Below are 24,366 nucleotides of genomic sequence, written 5' to 3'. Positions count from 1 at the left end.
ATTTGTTGAAAAGACTATTCTTTCTCCATTGAATTGTCTTGGCACCCTTGTCAAAAATCACTTGACTTGAGCCTCCCTGGTGGCGCAGTGGTTGAGAGTCCGCCTGCCGATGCAGGGGATACGGGTTCGTGCCCCGGTCTGGGAGGATCCCATATGCCGCGGAGCGGCTGGGCCCGTGAGCCATGGCCGCTGAGCCTGTGCGTCCGGAGCCTGTGCTCTGCAACGGGAGAGGCCACAACAGTGAGAGGCCCGCGTACAGCAAAAAAAAAAAAATCACTTGACTTACCTGTTTCTGGACTTTAAAATCTGTTTTATTGATGTGTATATCTGTCCTTTTGCCAGTACCAACACTGTCTTGATTACTGTAGCTTTGTAGTAAACTTTGAAATCTGGAAGTGTGAATTTCCCACATTTCTGTTACTGATTGCAATCTGAGGACATATTTGTATGATTTCAACCTTTTTAAATTTGTCAAGACTTGTTTTGTGGCCTAGCATATGGTCTGTCCTGGAGAATGTTTCATGTGCACTTGAGATGAATGGTTGCTTTCATTCTGATGTTGAGTGGAACATCTGTTAAGTCAAGTTTGTGTATAATGTTGTTCAAGACATATTTCCTTTTTTCTTTTTTTTTTTGGCTGTGCCGTGTGTCTTGTGGGATCTTAGTTCTCTGAACAGGGATTGAACTGGGGCCCTCAGCAGTGAAAGTGTGGAGTCCTAACCAGTGGACTGCCAGTGAATTCCCAAGACATACTTCCTCATTGATCTTCTTTCTAGATGTTCTCTCCATTTTTGAAGGTGGAGTATTGAAATCTCCAACTGTTATTGTTCCTGGCTGAGCACACTGGGGTGGACATGATTGAGGTCCACTGTTTTTGGCCTGATACGCCTGGGGTAGAGCTTCTGCCCCATGACTGGTGCCTGGGTGGAAGAAGAGTACCCCAGACCTTTTGGCTGTGCTTGTCTGGAATAGAGCTTCAGTATGTAGCTCAGTTAGATGAGAAGTGCTAGCTGTCTGCTTTTTTGGGGATAAACTGTAGCCCTAGATTAAGAGCCGGAGTGAGAGGGGGAGCCCCATGTTCTTGGCTCATTCTGCCTGGAGTATAGCTTCTGTCACACTGGGGCAGGAGTGAGTTTGTGGCTCAAATGCCACAGATTGTTGCTATTTTTACCAAAATTTAGTAGTATTTCTTGCATAAATGTTTCTCCATTTGCTGTATGTCCTTAAATATGCTTTCCAGAGACTGTAAATGGTTGCTTTTTATAACTTTTATCAGTTACAGTTGTTTAACTGAGGAGAGGATCTGTGGAGCTCTTCATGACACCATCCCAGAAGTATTCTCTCTCCTTTCTTTTTTTTTTTTTTTCTTTTTTTTTTGCGGTACGCGGGCCTCTCACTGTTGTGGCCGCTCCCGTTGCGGAGCACAGGCTCCGGACGTGCAGGCTCAGTGGCCATGGCTCACAGGCCCAGCCACCCTGCGGCATGTGGGATCTTCCCGGACCGGGGCACGAACCCGTGTCTCCTGCATTGGCGGGCGGACTCTCAACCACTGCGCCACCAGGGAAGCCCACTCTCTCCTTTCTTTTAAACTGGAAATTGGATCTAGAGTCTTGATTAGATTGTGGCTGATCAGTTTTGGTAGTTCAGAGATGAGGTTGTATACTTCTTTTTGCATCATCCCATCACATCACATCACACTTTAGCTCAAGTTGTGCAGCTGTTGGTGATACTAAAGTTGCTTTCTTGGTTGAGCCGGAGACTGACAGATCCCTTCATTTTAAAGGTTTGTTTATTTATTCATTGCATTTAGCAAGTAATCTGTGGGGCGATACACTGGGAATATTCTGTTCCCCAACAGCTCTTCTTTCACTTAATGGTTTTAGCATCCATATTGATCTATGCCTGAATAAATTATTTCACTGAGGGAACCTTTTTTGATTTTGAAATTCTTTTTTCTTCAGTTTTTCTTGTAATCTTACACCTTCTTTTCTTCAGTCAGTTTACTTACTGCTTTAACTTTTAAAAGTGGGGTGTGGTTATTGTTTGTGTGGAATGTCCTAAAACTAAGGACAAACACAGATAATGTAGTAGTCTAAAGAAAATTGTCATGACTGAAGTTAAAAGTCGATGCAGGCCTGAGAAGTCTGGTTTGTTGGTGGCAGGCAGGGGTACTGAGTTTTCCCTATTTGTTTCTTTTAATGAAAATTGGTAAGTTTCCAACTACAGGAGCATCTGTATTATCTTTGGACTTTGGATTTTTCCACAGTTGGCAAATTATCTTATAGAATCAAGCCTAGAAAGTCCAGTTACATGGTATGAGTATTTTTAGGCTCTTGGTCATATATTGCTAGATTATTTAGACTTTAATAGAATCAAAGACTACAGTAAAGTTCAGTAATGAATAAATTGAACTGACTGACTTGTGAAATAGTGAGAAGGGTGAAATGCCTGCCCTTTTAATTTTCACCTTCTCCTTTCGTATTATTGTTCTTAGAGGAAAAAAAGAGTATGCATTTAGATTTTGAATAATGCTCTTCTGTAGTGTAGTTGAGACCTAATAAAATGCTCACAAGCAGTGTTTCCTCTTGCTTAATGATTTTGAAACTATACAAATTAATGAAAATCAAAGCAACCTCAGTGTATACACTATTAATTAGAAGACCTAGGCAAATTTAGTCTTGCTGTTTGCTTGGTTGTCTCTTGATAATATATAGGAGCACAGAAAGGGACAGGATACATTGTTTTAACATAGGTATGGGATTTCTCTCACTACACGTAGACTTCAACAGAGGACATGTAACAGCACTTCCACTGTGAGAGACTAGCTTCCATGGCCTTCAGGCCGACGTGATGATCGCCATGAAGATCCTGTCAAGTTCTTTGAGAAATACCTCTGGCCATTCCCACCAGTTAGACACATTCTGTGTCTGTCTCTCCCTCTCCTCCTACCTTCTACCCTGTCCCTTCTTTTCTCATTCCTTACCCCCTTTTTTCTTCTTCCTTCTCTTTCTCTGTCAGTCTGAGGTCTCTGGCTTTTTTGGAGACTAGTTGTGTGTCTGCTTCACTACTATGTGCAAATAACAGTAGCAGCCCTGTTCTATTTCTGCATGCTAATTGCAAGAGAAAGATATTGAAGGTTAGTTTCCAGGTGTATTACCCTCCAAACTGACTACTGCTAGTCAGTAGTCATCTATCTTTTATCCCAAATGAAGTTTATGTCCACACTGTTACATTTGAATGACTCAGTACATTTCTCCCCCTGTTCTTTGTTGCCATTGTTGTCCTCTCAAGAAAACTCCACAATTGAGTACTGTATGAATAATTAATACATAGAAAATGTAGTCCTTTCAGATTTCTGATGGATTCAGGAATCTTTCTCTCCAGCAACCTATTATGCAAGAGCATGGTGTGTTTCTAATTATTAGGGAGTAGGGTGGTGTGGTGAGACCATTTTACGTTTTAGTAGGAAGAGCTGGGATTCTAAACACCTTGTTATTAGGGCTCACTCTGCCATGTACTAGTTTTCTACAATGATCCTGGACAATTCTCTTGAGAGCTGTAAGTTCTTCCTCTATAAAACAGTGATATTAGTACACATGCCAGATTTGCTTTTTATAGGTTTGTTATGGGGTCTTTAAAAAATTTAATAGGCTTTAGTAACGTATGTTTAATAATCCATCATGGGTCTGGATTGTTATTTTTGATGATGCACTTAATCTGCAAATTAGGAACTGATTGCTGCCTGAAGCTTCCCTTCAGGAAGTTGATTAGTACTTGGAAATATTTCCAGTATAAGTTATGAATGATGATTTGTTTCTCAGACCGAAAAGCCTTTCTACCCATTAGATAAATCACTCATAATATTGTTTCTGTGGGGGAAATATACTCTGATTCCAACTGGTATTCTAGAAACTTATTTTTCATAGTTTTTTTTTTAAAATACTTAGCAGCATCAGTATTTATATCTGCACGGTCTTGGTTCTAGGTAAACATTGCTCTGGGGGTTGGCAGTAGTCGGTGATTTTATGTTTCAAGTAGTAGCCCCAAACAGAGACATGGCTTTTTTCTTCCTTTTTGCAGGTTCAGTTTGGGGGTAGGGATGAGTTCTGGTATAGCCTTTCTCTATTATTATATTCGTATATTCTTCCTATCTTCCAGTGGCTTTTTTTGTGCATGTATCAAAGTCCAGACGCTTTATTTTCCTCTACAATCACATGATCTGTTCCTGCCTACATCTCCAACCTCATCTTGTACTACTTTCCCCTATTCTCATTAAGTGCCAATTATACTGGCTTTCTTAAGTTTGTTTATAATATTAAGGCCTTGTTTTCAGTTGTTTTCCCAATCCAGAACTCTGCTTTCAGATCTTTGCTTGTGGGACTCTCTTGTCACTCTCATGTCTCTTGTAAATGTCACTGGAGAAACCTTCTCTGAACACCCAATCTGAAGTAACACATTCAGTTAGAGTCAATTTTTAACATTATTTTCTTCATATCACTACCTCTTTTCTTTCTTTTTTTTAAAAACAGATCCGTTTTCTTCCACTAGCATGTAAACTGCATGAAGTCAGGACACCACTTTGTTCACTGCTGTGTTCTCAGCAACTAGAACAGTGCCTGGTATGCAGCAGGCTTTCAGCAGTTTTATTGAATAAATCAGTTAATTAGCTCGTGTGTGGTTCAGTGTGAAGTCCTTTATTGTTCGAAATTGATCACTTGTTAATTCAGCAAATATTTATCAAGCATATGTCATGTATCTTGTTGGGCCCTGGGACTACAGAGATGCCTTAAATGTCTGTTCTGTCACTCAAGGAAGGCAGTATTAGATATTGATTAAGAATAGTGGCTTTGGGGGTTTCCCTGGTGGTCCAGCAGTTAAGACTCTACGCTCCCAGTGCAGGGGGCCTGGGTTTGATCCCTGGTCAGGGAACTAGATCCCGCATGCTGCAACTAAAAGCCTGCACGCTGCAACTAAAAGATCCCGCATGCCTCAATGAAGATCCCACGTGCTGCACCTAAGACCTGGCACAGCCAAATAAACAAACAAACAATTGAGTCCCCATCCTGGCCTCTTGTCTAAGGCCAGCATTTAAAAAAAAAAAAAAAAGAATAGTGGCTTTGGTGTTCAAATCCAGGGACTGCTACTTAGTAGATTGTGACCGTGGCAAGGTAAGATCTCTGATCCTTTAGTTTTCTACCTAAAAAATGGGGATAAGAGTATCTACTACATAGAATAATTACTAGGAATAAATAAATGAATAAAGCACTTAGTACAGTGCTTGGCATGTAATATATGCTCAGATATTGGCTTTTTAAAATTTTTTTTTTTTTTTTTTTAAAGCTGGTTGCTCTTACATTGCTTGGGAGAGAATCAGTGAATTCCTGCTCTTTATACCTTAGTTCCCTTGTGAGAACTGCAAATCAGTGCTGGGTCAACCTTTTTTTTTAATATATAAATTTTTTTTTAAAAAAAATAAATTAATTTATTTATTTTTTGCTGCATTGGTTCTTTGTTGCTGTGCACAGGCTTTCTCTAGTTGCGGTGAGCGGGGGCCACTCTTCGTTGTGGTGTGCGGGCTTCTTATTGCGGTGGCTTCTCATATTGCGAAGCACAGGCTCTAGGCGCACGGGCTTCCGTAGTTGTGGCACACGGGCTCAGTAGTTGTGGCTCATGGGCTCTAGAGCGCAGTCTCAGTAGTTGTGGCGCACAGGCTTAGTTGCTCCGCAGCATGTGAGATCTTCCCGGACCAGGGCTTGAACCCATGTCCCCTGCATTGGCAGGATTTCTTAACCACTGCGCCACCAGGGAAGCCCTAGCTTTTTCTTTTTTTAAAATTAATTAATTAATTAATATTTATTTTTGGCTGCATTAGGTCTTCGTTGCTGTGCTCGGGCTTTCTCTAGTTGTGGCGACTGGGGGCTACTCTTCATTGCAGTGCGTGGGCTTCTCCTTGCAGTGGCTTCTCTTGTTGAGGAGCATGGGCTCTAGGTGTGCAGGCTTCAATAGGTGTGGCTCGCGGGCTCAGTAGTTGTGGCGCATGGACTTAGTTGCTCCGAGGCATGTGGGATCTTCCCGGACCAGGGATCGAACCCATGTCCCCTGCATTGGCAGGCGGATTCTTAACCACTGTGCCACCAGGGAAGTCTTGGGTCTACCTTTTTTAGTAAGAATGTATAATTGAAACTACTGCACATCTTGTCATCCACTGCATTAGCAGTAGAGCTGGACTTTCAGACGTACCTTAGTTTTAGATGTTCTAAAGTTGTGCTTCTCAAGCTCTGGCAATTACTAAGATTTACCTAGAGAACTTACTAAAGTACAGCTTTTTGCCCCACTGCCTCCTGCCTTCAGCCCCTATTTTCATTTGCTGGGTTTGGAGAGAGGATTGAGAATTTGCATTTCTTTGAGCTGATGCTGGTGTTGCCAGTCCTCGGGCCACACTTTCAGTGGGGTTGTGCTAGTATGGTAGCCACTAGCCACATGTGGCTGTTGAGTACTTGAAATGTGGTTAGTTTGAAATAAGATGTGCCTTAAGTATAAAATATACACAGGAGTTTGAAGATTTAGTATAAAAAATGTAAAATATCTCATTGTTAAACAGTATTTTCAAAATATTGGTTGCATGTTGAGGATAACATTTTGGAAATATTGAGTTAAATGTAATATAATCTAATTTCACATGTTTCTATTTCTTAATGTGGCTACTTAAAAGGTAAAAATTACATACATGACTTGCTTTTGCGGCTTGCATTATATTTCAACTAGGCAGAAAGACATACTGCCTATCTCTTTAAAGTATCTTCTTAGGGCCTCCATGAAGTGAATCTTTCTTACATAGCCTGTTTTTGAAATCACACATTACCAACAAACCCTCTAAATTGAGTAAAAATCCATTCACTAATTACCAAGTGGTAATGAAACATGGAAACTTACATTGTTCAAGAAACTCCTATAATGGAAAAGAATCTGAAAAAGTATCTATGTATCTATCTATCTAATAACTGAATCACTTTGCTGGGTACTTAAAACTAACACAACATTGTAAATTAACTGTACTTCAATAAAAAAAAATTTACCAAGAAAGTAAACAAAACAAAACACCCCAAAAACTCCTAATTAGTGAGGGAGACAATATATATTTACAGGGTACTACCCAAGTCAATTCTGAAATACAGACAACAGACTATTAATTTAAAAGTAGTTCAGCTCCATTGCTAATTGGTAATATTTTGTCTGATTCCAGTTTTTATGCCCTAGCTCTGCTTTACTCACATAGACTTCAAAATGATTAATTTCCTTAAAAGTTGTAATATTTGGGTAAAATTTCTTGTTGAATCAACATTTGGAATCTTCCCTTTTCATGAGTCATTGCAATTTAATTACAACTCTTAACAAAGGAGGTAATTTGCTTTGGCTATATATTCCTTATGGGTTAATGACTTTTAGACTTTTACTGTCTGGAAGTTTCTTCAGTTTTAGGTAACTACTGTCATAAAGCTAATTCCCAGTCACCTCTGTACTGGGAACTATTTTTTATCAGCTCTTAGTTTTCAGTTTTAATCTTGCATACTTTGTATTTTTCTGAGTAAACAGTTGTACACAATTTTGGGGATGATTAGAAACAGAATCCTGGAGAATTCAATAAATTGCTTATGTATTTTTAGAATGGCTTCAGATTCTTGGTATAGGATTAGATCATCCAACCCTTAAGATCCTTTCTAACTTAGGGTTTTATTTTGTTTGTTGGTTCAGTTCTTTTTTTCCCCTCCACAAAATTTCTTGGGTATGCATTTGTCTTTTATATTAAAAAAAAGAATTTTCAGACAGGTTTTATTGGTGGCACCTAAGATGATAATGTGAGGTACTTAGCACTCTGTCAAAGCATTCCTTTTTCAGTTCTCTTCCTCCTTGTCTTGTTAGGAATAAAGTGGTTAATACTTTTATAGCTTTTATAATGCTTATCTTTAAAAAAAAAAACTAACTAAGAAGGCATTATGATTAGAGTCTGGGGCAGGCAGTGGTATTTAACCAGAATTTAGAAACTTTGGTTTTTGTCATTTTTTCCCCCCAATTTACTACCTTCTATATATGGGACAATAAAAGGCAGTTTCCTTTAGAAATAAATTGATTTAAGCAAAGGCGATTTGAATTATGGGAGTTTTAAGTTAGAGTATGGGTGGTACATAAAAGAGATAGAAATCCAGCAGATACATGAAAGAGTAGATATGAAGTACAGGAGTAATTCAGAACATTGAAGCCCCTTTTCTCCCTTTTATTAGTGTTAATTTTTTAAGTATAATGTACATTCAAGTATGTTAACTTATCATTGCCAGGTTTCCATGGATCTCAATAGTGCCAGTACTGTCGTTCTTCAGGTCTTAACACAGGCCACCAGTCAGGATACTGCTGTGTTAAAACCAGCTGAGGAGCAGTTGAAACAGTGGGAGACGCAGCCAGGTTTCTATTCAGTGTTGCTGGTAAGTTGTTCTAAAAGAGTTTACTATACATTTTAATAAAATGAGATACTATTATTTTTAATTGTTCTAAAAACTTACTTGTATTGGTGGTTTACTTTAGTGAAACTGATCCAGATGCTTGCCTGCCGTTGCTCCTGCCACATATAAATTCAGAGCATGGCTCTTTGAGAATGTTTAGAAATGTTTATTGATGATTGAATAAATAACCCAGCAGGGTACTGGTAGAATCTGCTCAGTAGACAACACTGTGCTGATAATCTATTTTAGTGTGTTAATGCTGACCTGAAGACTTTAGGTAGTACACTTTGATGTTTTGTCTTCATCCTTATCCTTGCCCCAGTTAATTTACGTTGTCAGAGTTGTTCAGGTCTCCCCACCGCTGCATCCGTCAGGTCTACCTTGGTCAGTGTGTTTCACTTTAAAATGCCATTTTCTTTTCCCCTGTCTAAAAATTTTATTTTCTTAACATATCTGATCTTTTCCTGGGTATTATGGGAAATAGTATGATAATTCACAATATATGCTTTAACTAAATCTTTCTGCTAGTTAGAAGCTTTTGGTTAATTAATGAAAATCGTTTTCTCAACACCAGAATGAAAACACGTCTTTTTGTATTGAAGGCCTTTCTTATTCTTTTCTTCTTCGGAAAATTTGAGAACTCTGATTAGTGTGTGAGATTTACTTTCTGGCCATGGCAAGGAGGTTACCAGTTGGATCAAAAACCAATTTAGTATGTGTGACTGGGTCAAAAATTCAGAGCAGAGCTGTTTACTATATCTTGTAAAATAGAAAATTATGACATTACATACATATTTTGACTTCATGACTAAAAAGTTTTGAGTTGTTAACGTTTAAGAAGTTCCTAGTCATGCCTGGAAGGGAAATTAAATATCTGGAGTCATACTTGATATTCTGAATATATAACATGAAAGTTGGCTCTTTGACACAATAACACAAAGATAAAAAACATTAATTTCTAAAGATACTAAAGAAAGTATCTTATTCTTGTAGATAATCCCAGCATTATGTTTGTAAATTTGGGACATAGTATAAATCTTTAGAAAATCTCTGAGTATATGCTTATTTAAATGATTGTGCTCTGTATTTAGCCTTGTGTTTTTTCAGGCCAAAATATAAAACATTTTTTTCTTATTTTGGTTACTGCTTGACCTTGGAAAAACCAATAGCCTTGCTTGATACCTTTTGTGTAATGTATGATTTATTAATATTAAGTGCCTAGACCTTTTTGTTTTTATTTTTACTAGGTATACTTTTCTTCTTAGAGGGATAGTAAAATTTCATTTAGATAGAATAGATTATAATAGATTTAAAAACTGCTGAGTTTATTTCTTCTTTTTTCCCTGTACTCACTGTCTTGCCACATTTGCTCTATTTGAGCCTTAGCCGTCCAGTTTAGTCTGGAGATTCCTACATTTGTACACCTGATCTCAGGCGTGTGTTCCAATCCTGTTATTCAATATGTTTATTCAGTATATAATATATATTTACTTGGATTGACACCTGCAGCTTGACTTTTCTTGGTTCCTAAGTGTAGCTGAGTTTGGCTGAGATCCGCCAACTTCCGCAGTATTCCCACGTCACTTTCATTCATTCACTCATTTGCTCAATTGAAATTTATGAAGTTTCTGCTTTGCTGGGCTGTGTGCTAGACTCCACTCGTCTAGTGTGGAAGGTAGGCATGTAAAGTGTTAAAGTCGAATGCAATTAATTAATTAGTTGTGCAATTAATGTGGTGAGAGAATCTATTCTTTCTTTTGCAAAGGAGACCCAAAAGAGGGACTCTGACTCAGTTGTCAGGGGTCTTAAGGAATAAGTGGGCATTAAACAACTATCTTCGTAACTTTTTTTTTCGTTGCACATGATTTTTAAAAAATAGGTTTATAGCGTACATACCTATTTTTAATACTTAACATCAATTTTTTTTATAGTTAAGGACATACTTCTACATCATTGTTTTTGGCTTTGAGGTTTTCCCACACAAGATTGTGTTTAAGAGGTCAACTCCAGGGATTTGAGTTGTTTTTGGTGTGAGGTGTAGTACAGTTTTAGTTAGTTAACATATTCCTACAATCCTATTTGTCCTATGTACCTGCTATTCTAGAAACATTTTTTAGAAAGCAGTAAAACATTTTAATTCTCACAGTTTGTGATGTTTTAAATTACAGTGTTAGTATTAGGTTTACTATTCTTTTTATTTCATATACATTTATAACTGTCACTTACAAGCTTTTGATAACAATTTTAATAAATTTTAAAATCAATTTTAAAGGTTATAGAACAGTTGTAATTTTGATTTCAAGGTCATGTTGCATGGTTTAGCTTGCACAGTCATTTTTACACTGTCCCACTATGGTACAAGGCAAGGACTGACTGTATTTGGATTAACACAGTGAATAAATTTTTTGAGTAATGGTTAACTTTGAGTTGAAATTATTCATATCACTTCTGCCTTTATATTACTTGAAAATATTTTGCTGTCGAACTTACTCGTAAGCATAATTGCTTTGATAAGGAGGATGCTTTGAAATTGTTTATTTCATAGCATGAATTAATAACCCAGGGGCTTTGGCTCTTTGAATCTGTGCTGTGGTGGGTCTGCTTTTTCTTTTTTAATTTAGCAGTGTTTATTTTAGTTTCATGTGTGTGCGTGTAGATTATGCTGTGTAATTAGATTTGTTTCCGAATTTAATTTTTTATTAGGAAAAATTTAAAACCTACCTAAAAGTGGAATAGTATAATGAATCTCCACATATCCATTACTCAGCTTACATAATTAACATGCTCCCGAGCAGATATGCTTTCTTACATGAATTGTAGAGCTATAGATATTTAGAAAATAACGATATGATATGTGTAGTGATAAAATTTAAGTGAAGCATTTAATTAAAAATCTATCCATACTTTTTTGAGTTATGTTAATTATACTTTTATTACATGTCCATTCTGATGCTTTGTTTTTTATTTACAGAATATTTTCACAAACCACACTCTGGATATAAATGTAAGGTGGCTTGCTGTGCTGTATTTTAAAAATGGAATTGATCGCTACTGGAGACGTGTAGCACCTCAGTAAGTTCCACCTCTTCCCCCCCTCAGTGTTATCCTTTTCAAATTCAAGGAGGTGTAAGACTGTTATCTGTTAATCTTCATTCTTTATGTAAAATAATTCATTTGTGCTTACTTCAGCAGCACATATACTAAAATTGGAACAGTACAGAGACTAACATGCTCCCTGTTCTAGGATGATATGCAGATTTGTGATGTGTTTGATATTTAAAAGAAAAAAAGGTGTGTTAACTACTGAAGAAGAAAAGTGTTCTACATAGTTAGTTACAAATCAGCATTTATATTACTGCCTTTTTCTGTGAGTTTTTTTTTTCCCCATGGGCATAGGGTATGTGGATTTCTCATTGGCCTTCTGTCTTAGAGGATCTCTGATTTTATGGGCACAAAACAAATGCTGAATTAATGAATCGTGTTCAGAAATGTCCTTTTTTTTTAAAGGAAGTACAAGGCTTGAATTCTGGAAAATGTCATTGAGAAGGAACTCCCAGGTCATTTCTGAGCCAACTGATGTTAATTCCCTAGTCTTCTGCATAATTGCCTCTGTGGTGGAAATTGGGTAGTATATATTTGTAATCTCATCAGATTCAGTTGTAACTTCTCTTTAGGTGGTTAAGTGAACAAAATTTTCTTAATAGTTAATTACATGTTATATAATTGCTGGAAAGACAGTGTAGACTGGACCCAGGAAGTTGTTGGATAGAAAATAGTGAACTTTGCCAAAGGGGTAACATAGTCTTTGTCCTCCAGTAGATGGCACCACAACTCTGTAGTTTTTATATTTATAAGCCCCCTTTTTAAAAAAATTGAATACCTCATAGTGCCTGTAAAATATGCTCTTGAATAATATTGGAAGTAACTAGAGTATTTTAAGGCTACACTTAGGATACTATAGTATAAATCAAACCCTTCTTTTCTTATTTTAGAATTAATTCATAATTTTGAGAGAAATGGAGTGTTTAGTAATGAGAAATTGTATATTGTTGAGTTGTAGGAAACAACGCAACAAGATGTTACTACTGCTATGTCCAGTTAAATTTTATATGTCCAGTAAAATTCATTTTGTTTTACTAGTTATTTGAAGAATAGGTTATAAGTGACTGTCTTGAATGGGAGAGTAAATTTATGATTAAATATTTCAGATTGTACTTTCATGTAAAGAATTAGAAACTGGAATTTAGTTTAAATTTTAAAAGTTAAGGGAGATGGGCTTCCCTGGTGGCGCAGTGGTTGAGAGTCCGCCTGCAGATGCAGGGGACACGGGTTCATGCCCCGGTCCGGGAGGATCCCACATGCCGCCGAGCGGCTGGGCCCATGAGCCATGGCCGCTGAGCCTGTGCGTCCGGAGCCTGCGCTCCGCAAGGGGAGAGGCCACAACAGTGAGAGGCCCGCGTAACGCAAAAAAAAAAAAAAAAAAAAAAAAGTTAAGGGAGATATCTTATAATAAGTAGTTAAACCCCAAGCTGTCTCTTTTAGTGATATATTGAGATACAAACTAGAAAGGAGATGAATGTACTTAGGCAGCAAGGATGCTAAGAATGTAAAGCAGGGAGCAAAGATTAGTTATCAAGCTCATTTAAATTTCAGACACTTAAAAAACAAACAAACTGTGTTCCTATCTAAGTTCCATCTTATAGTTTCTGTTCTTACCACTGTTGTCACAGAATGATTAATTTAAGCTTATATATCATTACTATGTAAAATGCAATTTTTACTGGGTTCTAATTAATTAGATACTATCCAATTTCTGCTTGGGATATAGTCTGAATTCATCTAATGATAACAAGTGCATAAAGTTGAAGGTGGAATGCTAACTCTTATTGTAGAATTGCTAAAAACATGAGATTTCTCAGGTTAATGGATGTTTTCTTTAATAGTTATATAGTTTTTTTTTTTTTTTGCGGTACGCGGGCCTCTCTGCTGTGGCCTCTCCCGTTGCGGAGCACGGGCTCCAGACGCACAGGCCCAGCGGCCATGGCTCACGGGCCCAGCCGCTCCGCGGCACATGGGATCCTCCTGGACCAGGGCACGAACCCGTGTCCCCTGCATCTGCAGGCGGACTCTCAACCACTGCGCTGCCAGGGAAGTCCTGTATGCAACATTTACAGCAGATTTTTTTGGGGATGATTCATCCAGTGCCAGCTACTCTATCATAGCCAGAATGGAAAACCTTAAAATGAGGTCTTTAAAATTTAATTTTAAAATAAATAAAACCATTCATATAGTTCAAAATTCAAAATGTATACAATCTTATACAGATGGATAGTCTCCGTCTCTTTCCTTTTGCTGTCTAGTTGGCTTCCTCATTTGCAGTCAGATTACTCATAGATTTTTTTTTTTTTTTTTTTTTTTTTGTGGTACGCGGGCCTCTCACTGTTGTGGCCTCTCCCGTTGCGGAGCACAGGCTCCGGACGCACAGGCTCAGCGGCCATGGCCCACGGGCCCAGCCGCTCGGCGGCATGTGGGATCTTCCCGGACCGGGGCATGAACCCATGTCCCCTGCATCGGCAGGCAGACTCTCAACCACTGCGCCACCAGGGAAGCCCTACTCATAGATTTTTTAAAGACTGTCATTAATTTTTTGGTAGGCAACTGTTTTTATATCAATAGAAGGAAACATCAAAATATCACATTCTTTACTCTGGATTTATCGTATTTCCTATTTATTCAGTTGTGAAGGAATTTTGTGCTTTTGAATTACCTGATGTGTCAATATACAAGTAATGGAAATAATTCTGTTTAGTTACCAAAACAATCAAGGACACATTTTTTGAAAGACTTTTTATTGCTAAAATTCTCAGTCGTGCTTACCTGCATTCATTATTAGGCAGCATTCTCTTGCATAACAAATATATCTTTTTACAGTGCTCTCTCAGAGGAGGAGAAATCTACATTGCGTGCAGGGCTAATCACCAACTTCAATGAACCAATAAACCAGGTTAGTGAGAAAATGAGTGCCAACTATTCTTTCTTTTCCCTTAGTTATTGCTTCTTTTCCAAACTAACTTTGTTTCTTGGCGTTAAAAATAAAATCTTATAATGTTCATTTGTGTTGTTTATACACATTTCTCTGATGTTTTTTAAATTTTGAGATCCAAGTCTACCTGTTAAGAATTTTGATTAGATTTGGCTGTTAATGATTTAAAACGCAGAAGTCATTTGAAGATAGATATACTTGTATATTTTTTAACTTCTTCAGTTTTTGAGCCAATATTGAAAGCACATCTCTGTATATTAATTATATATAGAAGTTAATTTAGCACTCCCATCCCCCCTCCCCCCAAACTACAGGATGGCTTCTGGTTTTTGTCTGTTTCCTTCATCACATTTGCAGTTCTCACTACTCTGTGGGAATTGAATTTTTCTTTCCCTTATAGTGAGATTTTTCTTTTAAGAATAAAATAAGTTTGCTTATGATACAAAAATTATTTTTCTGAGTTACTGTTTCTTACATTTGATTCTTTAATTTGAATATTAAAGCACACTGTATTAGGTGGTGTATCCAATGCAGTTTTATCTAAACCTATTTAAATGATCTGAGTTTTTTGCTGTACATTTCTTCAACTGAGGGAGATGAGGGAAGATGGAGAGGAACAGTGTTACTTTCCGTGGGGCAGGAGGTGGTTGGGGGGTCAGGGTCTTGGGTGATTGAGGGGTAAACCATTGCTTAGGTGTTCTGTCAACCAGAATTTGTGAAACTGATCTGAACAAATATTATGTAAATACCTAATATTGATGTTCATTTCTACTCTGAGGTCAGTGGCTCTCAAAGTTTGCATTCTTAGAACTTCCTTATACTGCTAAAATAAAACACAAAATGGTTATATATGTTGATATTTATTGTATTAGAAATTAAAACAGAAATCTAAAAAAATATTATTTGTTAACATAAGTAGAATTTTAAAAAGTGAACAATAGCTATTTCTCCAAACTATAAATATTTAATGAGAAGAGTAACATTGTTCGGCATTTTTGCCTGTCTCTTTAGTGTCTGGCTATTTAAAAGAAGACATCTAGATTTTCAAATATATTTGCTATTTACAACATTGTGATATTATTTTGGCAGAAGGTATGTGATGAAAATCTAGCTTCACACCGGTACGTTATTGGGAAAGGGAGGACCTCACAGAAAGGATCCTAGGCCCCCTAGGGATCCATAGATCACACTTTGAGAACTAGTATCTTAAGCAGTTGTTCAGTGAAATCTTACTCATTTCTGTTAAATGTATAATTAACAAAAAAGGTAATTTTCAACTATAAATGCATTCCTTATCTATTGCTTTAATTTCATTTGTTTATTTCTGAAGGTTAATTTTTTTTTCCTTTAGATTGCAACTCAGATTGCCGTGCTGATTGCAAAAGTTGCTCGATTGGACTGTCCTAGACAGTGGCCTGAACTGATTCCCACTCTTATAGAATCTGTGAAAGTACAAGATGATCTTCGACAGCATAGAGCATTGCTTACCTTTTATCATGTTACCAAGACCCTGGCGTCTAAACGACTGGCTGCTGATAGAAAACTGTTTTATGATGTAAGTGATTTAACAAAGAATTTGATAATGAAAACTGCGCTACTTGTATTAAAATGTGTGTAATTTTACCTCTGAATATCTTATTGAAGGATTATTAATTCTTTCTAATTGACCTCAAAAGGCTCATAGTAATAGATAACACCCAAAAGGTTTTAAGCTGGTTAGTGATATGACTGGTAAGGTCACTTAGTTGCCAGTGAGGGGGAAAAATTGGTGGAGAACAGTCTGAAGGCAAAGAGACTGGTTTGAGGCTATTTGAAGTAGTTCAGATTTGATGATAAAGCTCTTAAATGAAGCAGTGGTAAAGAGAACATTTAGGAGCATGTAGAGTTGAAATTTAGGAAGTTACAGTTGACACGCCTGGGTAATTGGTGGATGTAGGAAGGAGTCTGACACGACTGAGGGTGTCTATAGGTGTTTTAGCATCATTTGTTGAATAAACTTTACCTTCTCCATTCAGTTGCTTTGGTGCTTTTGTTTGTATTTCACTGTTTTGAACTACCAGAACAGTGATTTTCATATTATTCAACCTAACATTTTGAACTGTACCAGGTAACAATGGGAGTCTCCAAGTGTTTTTAAGTGTTCTTGCTTACCTTTGGAATCCTTACTTTGAGGATATGGCTTGGGAATTTGCATTTTTGATAGGTTCCCCAGGTGATTCTTAATACACCAAAGTTTAAACCAGAACCACAGTATGTTCTCTTTATTTTTAACCCAGTAGGTTTAAATAGCCAATTTTCTATTTATCTGAGGATATTGAGTGTAAGAAATTCTTTTTGTTAAAGGTTGCTTTTAAAATCCTTGTCACTTTTGCTTGATATCTAAAAAGGACTAAAGAAATGGACATTTTATCTTCTCAAGTCTCTTTATGAATTTCTTGTTGATTTTCTCACCTTTATTCCCATCTTAGGCCCCTTCAATTTCTTTTATATAGACGTTTTCCAAAATCAAATGTGTAGAAGATTCTGGGTTACAGTTACTCTATAGTGAAGGGTCCTCTTCTATAGAAGTCTTAATTCTTAGTTTGACTTTCTGAAGTCGTACTCTCTTAATGTGTTGCCTCCTTGGTTTTCAGATATAATTTATATTTAGCCTAGTCAGGCTCTACAAATTGTATCTAAACTAGCCTTAGTCTGTATAGCTTGTTTGGGTTAGCTTCCTGTCCACTTCAGCTTTCTTGCTTGGTTTTCTTGTAGTGTGAGGCTATTTCCTCTCCATATAAAATGAAATATAGGTCTCCTTAGCATCTTGTACTTACTTCCAGCAGAGTATTTATTACACTGTACATTGCATTGTAATTACATTATAATTGTTGACTTACCTTTTTGAGATCCACCACACTGAATTTTATGAGGGCGGACTGTAGCTCTTATTGTTATAGTCCTACTATCCAGCCCAGGAGAATGCACATCAGTGGATGGTGCTAGGTAACTGTTAAATGAATAAATGGTAAAAGAAGAGATTTGTTCTTAGATACCTTCTAGATTTCAAAGTGGTATAGTGCAAAACTTCAAAAAGCAGGAGTTTGAGGAGCATATACAAAACTCAAGATACCGGGAAGAAATAATTCAGCTTAGCACCTTTCATTCTGGAATGGAGTATCTGAACCTGGAAACATGGAGCACAGTAGGGACTAGGAGGGGAGTCTTGTCTCATGGGGTTGGGAAACAAGATGTGTACTTTAATTGAAGGTAGCATGTGTGGGAAGATTTATTATAAAGAGCAAGTTTGCTAGTTAATGAAGAACTCCTATTATTTTGGTAATCTGAAGTGTGGGAAAATCTTCCTTTTAATAATGTGTTTACTTTATTGCTAAGATGGTCTTCATGTACTAAATTAGTTTCCCACCTAAAATTAAGTGTAAGGTCATAGTTGAGCTAGTTGGTATGGCAAAGTAGTGCAGCGTGCACTTAAAGCTCCTCCCTACTGCTCTGCGTGCCCCAACATTTTTTATATCTTGTTTTCCCTCCATGTTAAAATAAGTCTTTTTCAGGGGTGACAAACTACAAAATCAGCAGTGGAGAGAAAATTGCTTTGCAGTTACAAAATTGAGCTTGATTTGACACAAAGAGGATTCATTTTCTAGAAAATCATAAGCTTTTCATACAAACCTGAATATAAAAAAGTTAACATTAAGTACAGTTAAAATCTAAGGTCTACGAAAGCAAGGGATTTAAGGTACAGATAGTAATTCTAATGTACTTGTAAATTTATTAACCAAATAATACCTTGTAGACATGATGTGTAACCCACAAAGGTTTATGCTATGGTAAATGAAGTAATCTAAAACTCAAAAAAGAAGAAAAGATTTTTTGAAAGCAAGTATATTTCACTTGTGTTTAGAAATATGGGTTAACAAGTATGAGAAGACCTGGTTTCCAGTGAAGAATGTTTCTTTGTACTGAGCAGCTTTGGAATTTTGAGTAAGACATTTAAACTTCATGATTCTTTAAAATTTTCTTTCAATTCTAAAGTTGTGTGATTCTGTGAATTTATAATCTTTATTATTCCAAGTTAATCTATACAAACACCATTAAAGTTTTGAGATGGAAATCTTAGTTACGGTGTAATTTAAGTATCAATTTTGCATTTTTAATCACTTTTTTCTAGAAGCCAAGACCTTTGTACATTTCGTTTTCTTTTTTCTTTTTTTTGTATTTTCTTGGCATACAGTTAAATTCTTGACCTACTGACTTTATTGGATACTTTGCTGTGGAATTTTGGCATACAACCAGTTATATCGTTTTCTTAATTAAGAAAATTTCAAATATACTCTAGTTGAGAGAACAATACAACAACCCCCATATATTCTTCACTCATATTTAACAGTTCTTAAGGTGTTGCCACGTTTACTTTTCCTCTTTGCTGGAGCAAATCTTAATGTGTCATTTCATCCAATAATATTTAGAGTATGAATCTCTAAAAATGACATATTCCATAACCAGGTTTTTTTTTTGTTTGTTTGTTTTTTTGTTTTTTTGCGGTACCTGGGCCTCTCCCTGTTGTGGCCTCTTCCATTGCGGAGCACGGGCTCCGGACGCGCAGGCTCAGCGGCCTAGCCACTCTGTGGCATGTAGGATCTTCCCGGACCGGGGCACGAACCCGTGTCCCCTGCATCGGCAGGCGGACTCTCAACCACTACGCCACCAGGGAAGCCCCATAACCAGTTTTTATTATGAATTTTTTAAGGTTGGATGTTAGGAATTACTCTTAAATTCTTCTCCCTGAGAGTAGGTCAGCAGATATTGTTTGCCTGTTGTGTACGAGAGATATCTAAGATACTGAAGGAGATGAAAGAGACAAATAGTCATCTCTTGAGATGCGTGGGGAAAGGCGTAAGACACGAACCCTCAAAGTTCATTTAGTAACTTATTAAAATCTGCCACAGAAGAAAACTAAATACTGTATTACATTGTTATTATAGTCAAAGCTAACATTTAGCAAAATATAAAAAACTGAAGGGTTTATGATGAATAATGTTCCCACTAACAGCATGTGTATTGTTTGCATGGTGAAGATAAGAGAAAACTGTGTGACAAGGTGAAGTCAGGTTACAATACTACCAAAGAGTCTTCCTGATGAGTCACTGTTTTCTGAATAAACTAACAAAACAGAACCACATAGCTATTTTGAGATGGGTTGCTTAGTATAAGCTCACTCAGCCTCGTAAAAGAGATTTTCATACTTCTTATAAATTTATAATTTCATGATGTGGTCCTTAGGGAAAATTCCCAAATAGTTGAAGTTATGAATGTTAAATTTGAGAATGCCAAGGTGCCACTTATATGGTATAGCTTGAACCTTCAGGAAATTTACAAAATAGTGAAATTTATTTAAAAGATAAATGTGTTTATAAGCAAATCATCAAGTAGGTTAAATTCATTTTGTTTCAATTTCGTTTGGGTGATTTTAAATGCCAAGTACTGATTAAATGCTGATTCTAGAGCTTGTCTTTTGCTCTGCCGAATTCAAATGGGCTTTTAGACACGTTGTTTAAAGAGTGACTCCTATAATACACAAAGGGTCATCTCTGCTATGAGCCTGTATGGGGACTTAAGAGTGTGTGTGTGTGTGCGCGTGCGTGCATGCGTGTGAGTGTGTGTGAGTCTAGGCTTATATAAGTATGAGGAAACTTTTGGTGGGAAGTTTTAATGGAGGAGAGAGTCAAAGTGATGAGCCTGACCAAAAAAAAAAAAAAAAAAAAAAAGCTATGCACTAAACAGAAGAGGAGATTTTGAGTATAGCATGGTGCTTATCCTTTCTGGATGGTTCACAAGGACTCTTGTCTGGGTCCTAGGAAAAGGGGCTCTTGAAGCATTGCCGATTTATGCTTTGTTTTTTGCCCATCTCCATCTGTCTGACAAATATTTGAGTTCCTACTCTGCCAATCACCGTATTGGATGCCTGAAATGCAGCTGTGAACAAAGGCAGGATCCCAAATGGAGAGGAGGGTAGTTTCACTTCCTCCTTCCTCATATTGAGATCATATTCTGTATACCTGAGAGCATTGTCTAGACATCAGTAGCTAAGGACAGCCTTATGGCTGTTGCTAGGATTAGAGGACTTGAGGGATCTGGAAGATGGGCCACAGTGACCTTCCTGGGCCTGAGGTGTACCAGTGGCAGGTTTGAGAACAAAATAAAAATTAGATTTTACTTAAAAAATATGTAGGTAACAGATGTTACAGGTCTTTAGGAATGTCCTTCATTGAAAGCTAATATCAATTGAGAGACATTGGCACTTTGGAAATTGTTTTTGAAACCTTACAATCCACCAAAGCTTCTGGCCTGACACATTTGGGTAGTTTGATATATATGTATGTCATGGTTAAGTGGAAACAAATTTTTATTTAAATATTAAGGAAAAAGCTGACTGCTACTAAAGTAACTACCTTTTTTTGTTACAAATGTGTGGATGTTTTAAGAGTTACTTGTGAATTTTTTAAACATACAGAAAAATAAAGAAAAAATATTAACTGCCATATACTCATCTAGGTACTCATATACCTAGATTTAGCAGTTAACATTTCGCTGTTTTTGCTTTATTGCTTTTTCTAAGATATTTTATAGTAATTTAAAGATTTCATGATATTTTATTACTAAATACTTTAGAATTCATTTGTAAAAAGATTTATTTTTTTAAAGGTTAAAAGAAAATTTTCCACTGACAGTTTACTGATTTAGTAGACTTTTTTTTTTTTTTTTGTGGTACGCAGGCCTCTCACTGTTGTGGCCTCTCCCATTGCAGAGCACAGGCTCCGGACGTGCAGGCTCAGCGGCCATGGCTCACAGGCCGAGCCGCTCCGCGGCATGTGGGATCTTCCCGGACCGGGGCACGAACCCGTGTGCCCTGCATCGGCAGGTGGACTCTCAACCACTGCGCCACCAGGGAAGCCCCTAATAGACTTTTATTCAACTCTTCATGGGTCAGGCAGCATCCAGTCTAGCAGATAGGAGCTCCAAAGAGCTGTACAAGCTGAAAGAGTTTTTTGTACAAAAGTGAGCAGGAACAAGGAAGCTAGACTGGGAATTAGCTGAATAGCTAAATCAGGGTTATTTTCCTTATATGGAGCAAAGAGAAGTCTTAGAGCTGGATCAGGTAACTTGTGTTGAGCAGGTAGGCACTGATAGGTTGACCTAGACCTGCCTTTTCTGGGAGAGCCCAGCATAGAACCTTAGTTCTAAGTTTTGGTTTGCTGCTGTGGGGCTTAGCGTGCGTGATTCCATCTTGAGCCTAATCTGGTTACTTAGCATATATAATCATTTAACTTTTATCATACTTAACACACATAAAAGTAGTGATTTAATATGATGTAATACTTCTAGCCAATTTTCTACGTTGTTCTTAAATATGTTTACAAGTGGTGTGTTTGAGCCAGAAAAATGAATATGGCAGGTACATAGCATTTGATCATATTTCTTAAGTGTCTTTTTTTTTGGCCACACCATGTGGCTTGTGGGATTTTAGTTCCCTGACCAGGGATTGAACCTGCGCCCTCGGCAGTGAAAGTGCGGAGTCCTAACCAATGGACCGCCAGGGAATTAATTCCTTCTTAAGAGTCTTTTTAAGTTAGAATAGTATTCTTTCTCTCTTTTTTTTTATTGGTGCACCATTGACATGTTGAAACGTTTTTTGGTTATTTTTTTTTTTAATATTTATTTATTTGGCTGTGTAGAGTCCTAGTTGTGGCGCACAGGCTCTTTGTTGCAGCGCACGGGCTTCTCTTTAGTTGTGGCATGTGGGCTCCAGAGCGCCCGGGCTCAGTAGTTGTGGTGCACAGGCTTAGTTGCTCCGCGACATGTGGGATCTTAGTACCCTGACCAGGGATTGAACTGGTGTCCCCTGCGTTGCAAGATGGATTCTTAACCACTAGACCATCAGGGAAGTCCCTATCTTGTTGATTAGAGTTAGGTTAAGCAGGTTTTGAAAGCTCCAGTTTGTGGATAATATTCATTGCCCCACTATTAGTGATGAATTACAAGACTTTGATTTAAACATTTTTGGTGCTCACTTTTCTTAGGGGAAAATTGTGAGGACAGTGGTCCTGAGGCTAAAAAAGTTTAAGAATATTTAAAATGCTAAAAGAAATAAAACTTCCTGTAATGTTTTGCCTTTGATATTCAAGGAGTCAAGTCTGTGTGCTTCTACAAAGTTGCTAAGCAGTCAGTGGGTGGCACTGTTTCTTCTGGTTTAGAAAAAGAAAAATGCAAGTATTTGGGATTTTCATGAACTACTACCTAAAATGTTTCATTAAATAATTTATTTTTATATTGTCTAACTGAATATTCCCTACCCCCTCTACATTTTTGAGAATAAAATGTAGAATAAATATTTTTATCCCTCCTATTTGTGCTTATTATTACTTTCTCTTTTCCAGATGAGCCTTTTGTGAGCATGTATCAGTTGGTATTTTCTAGAGCAGATAGAAGCTTGTGGAGGACTTGTGTTTACAGGACAGTTAGCAGCATTCCGTCCCAAATTCTTGTGGTGTTTTCCTTCTTTGTCTGTCTCCTTCCTTTTACCCTTGGGCTGACAGTGTAGTGCTATTGCTGTTTCATTCCAACCATCCCTGTTTGTGCAGAGCCCTTTGTAGGCTAGCTAAAAAGAATTATGACTTGTGGCGTAATAGATGCCTAATGCCTAAGCTAGGTGCTTAGCTCCAGAACTAGAGTGTGAAACAAAGAAGAATATTAATTAAAGTTTTTTCATACTACTGTTTCTTTCTTGATTTCTGTCACAAATGCTATATGGCTACACACTGAAAACAATGACTAAAGCAATAGGGGCTGGATGACTCCAGTCCAAGTTGTGGAATGCCCCATTGCTGGGAAGCCAATTCTGGACTGTAACTAAGTGGTATTATATTCTGCAGCTCTCTTCTGGTGGTATAGGATACTTTATACCTTATCAAATCCCAGGAGGCCATGAGAAACCATCTAACAGAGGAGATAGGGAGGTGAGCAGGAGATTGGTGTTCTAGCAGTTGCTTACAAGCCTTTCATCCTCTTGTGTTCCAGGAGGATCACAAGATGTTCTGCCAGTACTCGGATTAGCTGAGGTTTAAGCCTTTGCCTGTGTAGATATGTGCAGTTTCCAAGGGGTATGGTGAAGCTGTTTCTCTATACCTGGAAGCACAGACCATTAAGATTACTGAATTAAAATAACAGAAGTGGAATTTGATTTTTTCTTAGAAATATTATATTCACAGGATTGCATTTCTGACTGGTTTCTGATACCTGACCACATTAGTAAATACAGTGTTTAATTAGTTGATATGACATATCTCAAATAAGAAAAAATCATTCTGAAGTGTGCTAATGATAACTAGTCATATGCACTTATGTATGATTTTATTTAAAGAAAATTGCCATATAGGCTCAAGTGGTTTGCTCTTAAACCTTCTGGAAAAAAACGAAGATACCACTGGAAGGTGGTTCTCAGTGTGAGTCAGGTTTTTAAATACTGGTACATATTAGGCAAGCAGCCTGACAAGTGATGTGGTTTGTTATGTTCTTGGCTTTAAATACCCAAAACCATATGGGTAGAATTGGCAGAACACAGAAATTTAACTCCTTTGTATTCTTAGTATATTGATTTATCTGATAAATTCAGTGACAGTCCTGTTTTTAAAGCTGAGTGTTACAACTATTAGTGGAAGAAAAAAAAGTAAAAATAGGAAATATCAGACTGCAATGCAGGCATTAGGCTAAGCAATGTTTCAAGAAACTAATATTTTGGGGGGGGGCATGTGTGTGTGTGTTCATAGCAGC

At 37.3% G+C, this 24,366-nt stretch overlaps 1 protein-coding gene across 2 annotated transcripts in view; it reads left to right on the top strand.

Annotated features, from left to right (window-relative positions):
• IPO11 (importin 11) overlaps positions 1-24,366 on the top strand; it is a 204,142-nt gene that overhangs the window by 13,560 nt on the left and 166,216 nt on the right. For both annotated transcript variants that reach the window (XM_082621272.1, XM_082621271.1), the window contains exons 2-5: positions 8,334-8,477; positions 11,467-11,567; positions 14,427-14,499; positions 15,890-16,093. In XM_082621272.1, the coding sequence (XP_082477398.1) occupies positions 8,340-8,477; positions 11,467-11,567; positions 14,427-14,499; positions 15,890-16,093 (516 nt within the window). In that variant the 5' untranslated portion in view covers positions 8,334-8,339. The remainder of the gene's footprint in view (positions 1-8,333; positions 8,478-11,466; positions 11,568-14,426; positions 14,500-15,889; positions 16,094-24,366) is intronic.

Source organism: Mesoplodon mirus (assembly GCF_964341445.2).
Source record: "Mesoplodon mirus genome assembly, chromosome: 5".
Classification (NCBI taxonomy): domain Eukaryota; kingdom Metazoa; phylum Chordata; class Mammalia; order Artiodactyla; family Ziphiidae; genus Mesoplodon; species Mesoplodon mirus.
The sequence above is the reverse complement of the archived record's forward strand: the minus strand, read 5'-3'. Positions and strand labels throughout refer to the sequence as shown.